We start from the raw sequence: 11266 nt of genomic DNA on the forward strand, positions 1-11266 counted from the left end.
AAATAATAAATTTTCACTCGGTTTTTAATTAATTTCTATTTCTGAGAATAGAAACCCCATTTAAAAAAAAAGTAGTACATCTAAAGAAAATAGACTTACTTTTGACTAATTCACTTCATCTAAAAATTAAAATATCGAAAAACATCATATCTCATTAGATATATGATCTCACTTCATAAATTTAAAGATTGAGATTTAATCAAAATTTACTTTAATATGATTGAATAATGAATTACTAATCATTAAATAAGAGTATTTTCTGCCATTTATTTTTAAGAAAATAGCAGTTGAGATCATATAAAATATGATTTCTCATGCTTATCAAAACATGAGAGATCCTCCTGTAAAGAAGCAATAGAGAGGGATGAACACTTAATTCACAAAGAAGAAAAAGGTTAGTAATTGGTTAAAAATCTTGGGGAAGTGGCAGCAAATTGCAATGAGGAATATGTGCAGTAGATCAATGTGAATTCGACAAGCGCAGGTGTGGCAAAGAAACGTATAAATACGATCATGACATCACTTAGAAGGAAAAGTACAAAAGGATTAATGCAGGAAAGAAACATATCTCTAATTGAAACTTACGTCTTATTTCATAAACCTTGTATGAGTTAAAAGAGACATAATATATTAAAGAGTGACAGCACTGAACAATAGCACTTAACAAAAGAACCAATGGCAAGAAGATTCATGTGTAATTGGTCCCCGAAAAGTACTGATTTTGATTAGGTAAAAGATAATGAAAATCAACACACCACTCATATATGTGTGTGTGCTAAAGTCCAAAAATTATATAAAGTTTTAAATATATATAAGTGAATTTATTTCAATAATGACACTTACGTAAGGCATTGCATGTGAAACATTTTGCCTATAGTTAGTTCATATATAGCATATGCTATATGGGTCGGCAAGTTGGATATTGCAAGTCTAAAGCTTGTTTTATTTTTATTTTTGGGTTTGATTTTGGCCACCTCAACCTATCCTCTGTGCCTCTCTAGTGGTATTGAGTGATTGCAAAATTAAGAGGCAGATAATTATATATGTGCATGCAATCCGGAAAAAGGGTACAAAGAGATTAAAATGTAAATATATATGGCATTTATATATTTAATTAAAAAAGTGACACATCAGTAATACATAAAGTGACACATAGATTGCATTTTGCTTTTTACTTTTAGATTTGGGTGAGTGGCGAAAGATTACACCTAGATAATGATGTCCATATATGCTAGTTGCTATTGAGATGACAATGATATTGGTTTCCTCCTAACAAAAATCAATGGGCATATACGTCATTCATTCGCAAATTTAATATTGCAAAAAGAAAATGTTTAATAGTTGCTAATGCGTCCGTCTTCTTTCAAAAAGAAAATGTTTAGTGGTTTAATTTAATATTGTTTGCAGTAGTCTGATGCCTTTATGCATACAGAAGCTCTCTAGAAAAGTTAAAAATTTATAACCGGAACTCAGAGTGACAGTTTCGAAACCGTTAGCTCCGATTCAGGTCTTAAGAACTTATAACTGAAATGCAGACCTTCATAAACAGTCTTTTTTTTTATTCAAAACCTCAAAATTATTGATCGATTTTGGATTCGAATATAAATTATGTTTAGATGTAAAGCAGCTGAGTTCGATTAAGTCGATTGATGTGCTGTAAGAGAAACAAAACAAGCAATTTAATTTCTTACATGTTCAACCTCATTCAGTGTTTGATGAATTAACTAGGGTATTTAACATGCTTTCTGATTACTGGGGTATTTTGCAATTATGTCTGTTCTGTTTGCGATGTGCTATTTAAATTATTCTTGTCCTAAAGATTGAAATGCTGTGTTTTCCTGTGTGTTCGAGACATGCCACCACACCACTGTGCTTTCATGCTTCCAAATGCTCTCTGTTTGTCTTTTAGGTTATGAGAAGAAGAACGAAATTGGTGCATCAGGTTTTAGACAAAGAACGACGGAGGAAGGTAGGTATGTTGGTTTGCCAGTCGGCATATGTATCCTGCATTAACAATTTGAGGTCAATTTTAAGATCTTGTTTCTTGAGTCATCCTAATGAGTGCTTATTGCAATCTTTCTTTCAACTCTTCCCATTACAGAATCCATTGCTGCTGTGACATATCCCATTAATGGCAAACTCTAGAATTATGCGTAGTTTAGTATTCTAATAAATAAAGATAGAGTAGCGGAGTTTCATGATGAAATTGGTGAGTTTGACCTGATGAGAGCAAATTTGAAAACAGAAGAAACCACATATTGGTGCCGACAGGGTTGAGAAGTCCACCAATCTTCCTAAGGTTCGGCTGATATTACACACTCTCCCTCTATCTGAATCATCAAGGCTTGTTTTCCAATCACCTGGTTATTTTTTCCATATTGCAGGTAGCATTTTGGCTTCTGCAGCATAAGGTTAATTATTTAGCATTATTATGATGGCTGCTTGTGATACGTTAAGGTCTTTACCGACTATGCATAAATCCATGCACGTACATTTCAGGCACAAATCTGATTTCTTTGTTTCTTTTTTTAACTCAAGAAGGAGAGTGTACCAATGTTGACAGCAAATTCGATCTGTCCTAACATCAATATTATCCTGCATTAATGAAGCCGAACACCATCAGGGGGACAATCAAAGGAGTGACAGCCATTGCAAATCAAGCATCTTGAAGATCTCGAGGAAAAGGCTAAACTTTGGTTGTCCACTTCAAGGAAAATAGCTCTGAAACTCTTATGCCATGCAAGATATAATCCATGAAGAACTCCCCAAGTCTCAGCAGCAAGAACACTGCATATACCAATGTTGACAGCAAAGCCAGCCTCCCAAGCTCCAAAGTGAGATCTGATAATGGCTCCAGCCCCAGCCCGACTATTACAAAACTTCACAGAGCCATTAGTATTAAGCCTCACCTAACATTCAGGCGGATGGCTCCAACCAATTAATCTTTCGACGCGCACACCAGCCCCATTCCTGTTTGCATGCATGCAGGGCTGTCTACGAAAAATATGCATTGCTCCTTTTAATTTTTAAGTTTTAATTCTCATTTATATTCCAAGCCAATACAAATATTAACATTTTGTCCCTCTCAATTTGGCATTATGGCTTCGCCGCCGGTAATATGTAAGTAAACTATTGTAGGTTTCTGCATTTAAGAAGGGCTGTCTATGAAAAAGATTCTGCCGCTGTAGCAAAGGCAGATAATTTTTATAGTGAATTTCCAATGTTAATTCTGCCTTTAAAAAAATAATTAAAACAAACTCAATTATTATAATACTAATTAAAAAAAGAAAAAAGAAAAACTTATTCACCTAATTTCTAAGTGGGCTTGAATCTGAACCAACAGGTTCTTTAGTCCAGCTCCAATCTCAATTAAGTTGGACTCTTTTGAGCCGTCGTGTCAACAGTGGAAACCTTTAACTTTAAAAATTGGCTCAATTAATGGCAAATACTACATTACTAATTTTGTATTAGAGGGTTAGATTTTTTATTAAAAAAAAGGATTAGATTTGGTTAATTAATCAATTTTTGCGAGAAATATATCTTTTTCGCAATATATTATTGCAAGAGCAAATGATAGCAGCAGGACGACAACGGGAAGAGATAAATCTTGAAGACCCTTTTTCTTTTTCTGAAAAGGGATATTCATAAATTATTAGTGACAAAAAATACACCCTTTATAATACATGTGAGTCATTATATTTTAAATTTATATAATAAAATTATTATTTGGTAATTGTTTATTAAGAAATTAGTTATTTTATGAAATTAAATTAATATACGAATATATTTTTATATATTTTTTCCTTTTTAAAAAAGATGTATAAATAGATTTCAATACAGACAAAATCTTACATCATTAAAAACAATGTCTCTGAAAAGGAAGAGAGGCCTCCTTCGTCAAAACAAGCACTTGTCTACTGGAACAGAAAGAATATTTGGACAATGCATATTCCTAGATTAGCTAATGCCATTGCTGATAAATAAAAGGAATTCAAAGAGAGAATTATCATTAAAATTCTCAGCGGATCAATGCTTGGTGCATAGAATCTATACCCATTTACATGCTCAACAATTAAATTATATTCCATTTTACTTTTTTTTTTTTAATTATTTTTTCTTTTATTTTTTCCCTTCCCCCCTCTCTCCTTTTTAGCAAAGCATCTCCATCACCAGTGTTCAAAAGTTCCCAAAATCCCATATATCCCTTCTCAAATCTCTCTTTTTAGTTCCAACGCAAGTATCTTAGACAAAAATCATGCTATGTTGCCATCATACAATGACTTTCTTGTTCCTTCTTTTGCTGGGTTACATTTTCCTTTTCTTTTTTTTACTTATTGTTAGAATAAAATATTCATTATAAGATAATATTTTTGTAGGGGAATTGTGATTAACTAACTTAACCCTGAATAAATCTAAACTGTTAAATGGCTTCAAGGATAATTTGAAATTGAATTCGAATTGGTGTAGAACAATTTCAATTTCAATTTTGGTATAATTCTAGTCAATAAAGAAAATATCTTGTTTTAATTTTACTTTTAGGAACTTTATTCAAAACTGTCTATTTCAAAATCAATGGGTAAAATTGTTATAATTTCCCATTTCGAGTCTAAAGACTTGGTTAAATTATAGCTGTTGGTTATGAAATATCTTAACTGCGAATAATAGATTGAAAAGAGAATTCGATTAGGTATTAATTTATTGCATTGGGATTTGAGTAAGAGTTTCGATTAGTATGAAATCTGGAAATAATTAAGCAGTTTTAGAGTACACTTAAACACACTGTGTCATGTTTACAATAAGTGGCGTAGTGTCATGTCAACTTCAAGTTGGGCCTTAGTTTTCTATTGCTTGCCGAAAAGCAACTCCCCACACTCTGAATCATTCTCATCATAAGCCACGTGGCCCAACACCTTGTCATGATTCAATCCCTCCACCAAAATGGCAAATGGAGCTGGGACCCACGACAGAGATATAAAGTAGGGCCAACTGCGTTGTAGAGGACCCACTACAACTGGTCATGGACCCCGCCTTGAAGAGGTTCATGGCATTATTCTCAAGTCTTATTTTGATCAACGTGGAAGCTATCCTTTGGACTTTTCCTTAACCCTCACAAGACCAGCTTAAGTAGCAATTTTGACCCCTCAACTTCCAACTCAGTTTCAAATCACTCTCCACAATTCCTGCTATTGTCAAGCACCATTCAAATTTCTTAGAACAAATATCCAGCCACCACTGATGCAGATTTTACAGATTCGTGATCCGCAATCAGAACATTTTTTTTTCTTTAAAGGAAATACTGATCTGAACAACAATGAACAATATCAGTAAGTTGAGTACTAATAAAGTTAATTATTAGCAATAGCATTTGACTTATGGGTGGGAGTTGGGATTCTCCATTAGGTAAATGAAAGTAAGAACAGGTTAGGTTAAAGAAAATGAAAAGATGCAATCAATGAAGAAATGAACAATTAGGAAGAAGTGGGCAACAAGTGGAAAAATCAAGAGTTAGAAAAGTGGACCTGAGTTGGATAAGATAAGAGGTATTCGAATAATCTAACAATAAAAAAATATATATATATAATATAAAATAATATTATTTTTCTATAATCCGGGCGATGGATTGATTTGATTCCAACGTTAAAATTTCCCAGAAAACCCCCGACAGAGAAGCGCCGGCTTTATTTGGAAAAGATGGATTCATACAGTGGGATAAATAATAGAATTGGGAATTATTAAAGGAGAGTGAGAGCGAAGAGGTGTTAGCCATGGGACACGTATTACTGTTTCCAGTTTGTACCGGCAGAGTTGGATTTGTTGTTTATTTAATGAGTAGACTTTCTCCTTCTCTCTCTTTTTCACGCATTTAAAAACCTTCCATAACAATCTCTCTTTCTTTTTTTCTTTTCTCTTTTTATTGTTTTGCAGACTTTTTTCTTTCTTTTTTCAATCTTTCGGGGGCTAAGTTGCTCGTTTATGTATAATGGAAGATACTTGCTCCATTTATCAAACACCTGTCACTGCTGCCCACTCTGGAGAAGAATATCTACGATTCCCTTGTTTTTATTGTTGTTTTATTTGTTGCCCTTTTCTCTGTTCTTGGGAAATTTTTCACTTAGAAACTAAAGACAGTATGATTTATTACCGAGGTTCCATGTACTACTTACAGTGCTGGTGATAGTTGTATCATAATAATAATAATAAATAAATAAATAAATAAATAAGAGATGGCAATAAATAAAATAAATAAAGTTGATAAATATATTGAATTTGATTTGATAGGAGTTGGATGCGAGCACTAATGTGAATAAAAGAGAAAAGGGTTTCTAAGTGGGATTTATCCGATTAAATTAAAAATGGAGACAAGATAATTTAATAGATAAAAGAGTTTTCTTTTTCCAGTGTTTCAAATGATTCATGCATGTCTCAGTTGCACTAAAATATATTATCCCTTCATTTTCATTAGAAGCCTCATACAGTTATTTAATGTTCCTAGATTTCGATTTCTTTTCTTATAAGTAGGGCCTTTCTTATTTATTTATTCTTTCATAAGCAGTGACTGCATTTTTATGCTATTCGTTTACTCAGTCTTGTTTCTCATGCTATGTAACTGGGGCAGTGCAAAATCATCAGTAAGAATTTTCAAAAACTTGCACCTCCTCATCGTCAAAAGGAAATCTTCAAGAACAACCATTTCTCCCCAATCCTCGAGAAATTAAAGGGTGGGATTTCAATATTTACAATATACGAAACACATTACAGACATTTGTTTCTTGCAAATCCAACATTAATATCAGATAATTAAAGTATATTTAACGTTTAAATACAGAATATTCTCATATATTTTTTTCAAGACTGAAGCATGCGTGTAGCTCTTATATAATGGAGAAAGGTGGGCTGATAAAATTATCACTTTCTTGATAAGCATGAAAATGATATGAAAACAAAAGCTTCGTGTGTCGTTTTGTGTCTAGAAATATTTTCTTGCATGCTGCATATATATAGTCAAAGTGAGGAATGGAAAATTGTGTTAGCTTTTGATAGGTCAGTTCAAAGGATTGGGAAGAAGATGTGTAAATTTCAGAGGCCCTCTCCATTATTGAAGTATGCATTTGATGGAGCAGTGAAAACTAACGTAGCCTTGTTTATTGATATCATTCATTTAATAATAAATATTTAGATTGGTTCATCTCTACGTGCACATCGCTGGCTAGCTATGGTCAATATCAGAGAGTGTGCTTTAAGTAAGATAATTATCCTTATAACTTAATATTGAGTGTAAAATTGAACCAAGTGAAAGAAGCTGGATATTGGTTTTCTTTTTAATAATCACTATTAGCATGATATTGGGTATATAACTATTGAACTATATCTACTAAAAAGATTATTAAAAGAATAAAAATCAAAGGGAGTGGGACAAGAACTTTCCTCTCTTGATCCCGACCTTCATTTAATAAAAGACAATATCATTTTTAGAGTTAAAAAAAAAAGTATTATCCCTCACTAATACATATATTCAATAGGGAGAGAGCACTTAAGTAATGTATAATTATTATGTTTGTCTCTTATTAATCACTTCTCTTTCTATGCTATATATCTCCAATGGCATATATAAATCAAATTTATAAATAATGCAGTTTTATATGCAAAGAACGCATATTATTGATCTTGTGACAGTGTAAATTAGTCTCCAATTATATGCTGAATTCACGTCCATCCAATTCCTGGCAAGAACATGTTTACCCACAAGAAAGTGATACCCAAAGGGTGACATTTGGCAAATTTGTTGCTGAGAATTGGCTCGAAACCGAAGAAACGTGTAGGTGACTCGCCCTGTACTGCGATTATACAAAGTAAAAACTGAAACAGTAGTAACGTACAATAGGAAAGAGAAGAAGAAAACAAAACAAGAAACAATAAAAGAAAGAAAAAGGAGTTTTTAAGAAAAAATGAAAATAAAATAAAATGGAAACTGAAATAGGGGTACGTGGCAGTTATCAAGCACTAGAAGTCAAATCGTTCGCTACGCTAATCGTCCTGACTACTGATCTCCTTGGCCAATTCCCTTTCTACCCTTCTCTTCTATTTATTTCCGCTTCAAAATTTCTATTTATTATTTGTTCGTCTCCTTCACCTACATTCCAAAAGCAAAAAAAAAAAAAAAAGAAAAAAAAATCACCACCACCGCCTCCGTCTCCATCGCCGCTATCAACACCACCACAGCGGTGGAGCCAATACTCCTGTCTACTTTTTAGGGAGATACAGTAAAGGGCGTATTAATATAATAGCAAGGGTTTTTATAATAATGAGATAGACATGGTGGGTTTAAGTATACTTTTGGAAGCACAGCAGAAGCAGCAGGTTGGTTTTGCTAATAATAATAAGAAGAAAACTCCACAGGTTATCAACAAAGCTACTTTGAATATGATGATGATCAATAAATTGCCTTCTCCTTTACCTTCTTCAACTTCTTTGTCTTCCCTTTCATCTTTTAAACCCCCAACTTTTTTGGAACATTGTTTTCTTTGTGGACAGAAACTCTTGCCTGGCAAAGACATCTACATGTACAAGTAAGTCTGTAAAAAAAGACTGTTTCTTTCTCTCTGTTCTTTTTTTCTTCTCTCCAAAAGGATATACTCAGATCTTATTTTTTCATATTACCTCAATTAACACTTCATTCTCACCTGTTAATCTATAAAGTTGCGATCTTTACTTGTTTTTTAGTGTTCTCGTGTGGTCTTCTTTAATGGTTTTATGCTTTTATTTCATGCACAAAGCTTGATTTTTGTTGTTCGTTCATTTCTTTGTTTGTAGGGGAGACAGAGCTTTTTGTAGCGTGGAGTGCAGGTGTAGACAGATATTTACGGACGAGGAAGAGACTTTAAGGAAAGAAAATTGTTCATTTGCTGCCATGAAACCAACCTCTACGTCTGCTGCTACTGCTCCTCCTTCTTCTTCAACTTCGGCTTCTCGTCACAGCAAAAGCACCAGAAACAGAGCGGGTGGTTTTGCATATTGAGAGAGAGGGAGAGAGAGCAGGAACTGAAAAACATGAGTTATCTTTTTTCTTTAATAATTTTGTTTCAGTTTTTACCCTTGTGTCTTTTTTGTAATGACGTTCGTATCTGTCTTTGTCAATCGGTTTTGCTACCTGGTATGAAGCCAATAGGGCATTTAAAATCTTAGCCCGCGTATCTATACCTATATGGGTGCCCATTGTTTTTGCATTGTGGCTTTAGTTAATTAGGAGGATTAGTTTAGCTTTAATCTAGTTCATTGATTATGATTATTACTAATGTGTTCTTGTCTTGTTTTTCAAACATTTTGTTAAGTTAAATCTTAAGGGTTCATGAGAGTTATCATGTTTTCTTGGAACAAACAATAACAATAGTGTGTTTGTTTGTTCACTTGTGTGAAGCATGCAAGATGACAAAAAGGTATGCTTAAATGTTGGATTCTTGTGCTAGATAAAGAGCATTTTAGCGTTGGTTGTGGAAATAATACTTTTGAAAAACAATTTCTGGAAATTTCTAATGTTTTTATACATTCCAAAAAAATAAAAATGCTGCATATTTTTTGAACTTCTATATATTCAAATAAAATGAATTTAGAGGTCCATTGAGAGTTATCATCCTTTTCATTTGTTTCTATTTAATTCTCAATTGAATAATGAATGGTAAAAAAATGCTCTACATATAAGTTGAATAAAGTTAATATGAATGATTGACACTTAAGATTTATAATAAATATAGTTTAGTAATGATAATTATATCAGCTATAGAAATAATTAACTTATTTAATCTATATTAGGAAAACTAGTGGCTGGGTCGAATGAGTAGAGCAAGTTTGGTCCCTTAAAACCCGCATTAAATTTCATGGGCGCTCATTGTTTTAAAGCTCAGCCTATGGATATGGAGGCAGGCAGATACATAAATATTGAATTGAATGACACATATATATATATTATACGTTAGAAAGTTACTTTAGTGTATCACATCCCACTGTCACAATAGTGACACCTACTTTGAAGATCTTATATTTAAATAAAAAATATATTAATTATTTTATACATATGGATCGAATTTAAATTCTGAGACTCATTTCAAATTATGTATACTCTAAATTAAAAGTCAGTGATTGTGGATTTGATTTAATTTAGTAATTAATTAAGTTAGGTGAGACATGAATTGCACAGTAAAATATAAAGAAAGCTAAAACGTGGTTGAAACTAATAATTTACAAAGGGTATAATTTAGAAAAAAGCAAAGAGATAATATGTTCATATAAAGAAAAAGTCACCCATAATATATAGTTTAGAATCGGGGTGGAAAAAAACATATAAAAGAAAAAGAAAACATAGAATCTCGATCCAAATATATAGTTTTTACCTCTTAACTCTATCAAAATTGCCCCTAAAACTCTTCCAATTTTAACTTTCTTTTTAAACTTTACTTTTGTTTCTTTTCTTTATGTATAAATTCTTTTTTCAAGATTTTCTAATCTGGTTCCATTTTAAACAACCTTAATGGTCTTTTTCATCTTATTTCGATTTTATTATTGATCTTTTTTTTTTGTTGTTGATCTCATGTGGGATAAAAAAAAAAAGAAAGAAGGGTGTTGAATGTTAAAAATAGAAGTTAAAGGGCATAATAGAGGAAAATAAAAGTTCCGGGATGCTAAAGACTAATGGAGTAAAATATGAGGTAAAAATATAAAATCGGGAAAGAATCATATAAAATGCCAGTGTGACCATGCAGGAAGATGAAGATTAGGAAGGCTAGAAAGGGCAGAATGGCAAAGTAAGGGCGAATGTAGTAATTTGGAATAAATAGGGTTTGCCACTTACTTTGTCTTTATTTGGTGGCACCATCTTCAAATCTTCCCCTGGAAAGGGACAGTGAGACTGTAAATGTACAATTTTATTAATATATATATCCCTAACCCCACAACATCATTAATTTGATGGTTTTAGGGCGAAAGATTCATTTCCGACGAATTTGATTTTTTTTGTTTGCTTAGATTTTATTATTAAATTCACCGACGGATAAAAAATCTCTCTGGCGCTAATATTATCGTACGATCTTAACATCCAAAATTTTGGTAAGTTAAGTTTAGTGTAAGCTATGCACAGATTGCATGATGGTTACTGAGCAAATCACGGGCTTTCATAATCCCTCTTCCATCAATGCTTTCGTTATCAATTAAAGTTGGATTCCATTTCAATTACCAATTTCGAATCCTCAACCAGTCCAGGTTTTCATGGTTTTTG

General features: G+C 32.6%; 1 protein-coding gene and 1 long non-coding RNA gene across 7 annotated transcripts; both read left to right on the forward strand.

The window, feature by feature from the left end:
* The first annotated feature begins 1421 nt into the window (after positions 1–1421).
* LOC107261083 lies at positions 1422–3214 on the forward strand. Of its 6 annotated transcripts, none has more exons than XR_003078814.2 (3): positions 1422–2299; positions 2385–2457; positions 2539–3214. It is a non-coding gene; the product is annotated as an uncharacterized LOC107261083 (long non-coding RNA). The 6 variants fall into 6 exon arrangements; XR_003078812.2 differs by having other exon boundaries at positions 1422–1973; positions 2102–2299; positions 2385–3214; XR_003078811.2 differs by having other exon boundaries at positions 1422–1969; positions 2102–2299; positions 2385–3214.
* A 4914-nt stretch (positions 3215–8128) lies between these two features.
* On the forward strand, positions 8129–9352 carry LOC8278753 (FCS-Like Zinc finger 15). The gene is made up of 2 exons (XM_002516903.4): positions 8129–8567; positions 8812–9352. The coding sequence occupies exons 1-2, from the start codon at positions 8314–8316 to the stop codon at positions 9014–9016; spliced, it is 459 nt and encodes a 152-aa protein (XP_002516949.1). The 5' UTR covers positions 8129–8313; the 3' UTR covers positions 9017–9352.
* The last annotated feature ends 1914 nt before the right edge of the window (positions 9353–11266 follow it).

The sequence above is a fragment of the Ricinus communis genome, chromosome 9 (assembly GCF_019578655.1).
Source record: "Ricinus communis isolate WT05 ecotype wild-type chromosome 9, ASM1957865v1, whole genome shotgun sequence".
In the NCBI taxonomy this organism is placed as follows: Eukaryota; Viridiplantae; Streptophyta; class Magnoliopsida; order Malpighiales; family Euphorbiaceae; genus Ricinus; species Ricinus communis.

Bases quoted from the DNA above. Each gene is read 5' to 3' on its own strand.
- LOC8278753 (XM_002516903.4), top strand. From the start codon at position 8,314: ATGGTGGGTTTAAGTATACTTTTGGAAGCACAGCAGAAGCAGCAGGTT. The intron at 8,568-8,811 runs GTAAGTCTGTAA...CTTTGTTTGTAG, and splicing joins AAAGACATCTACATGTACAA to GGGAGACAGAGCTTTTTGTA.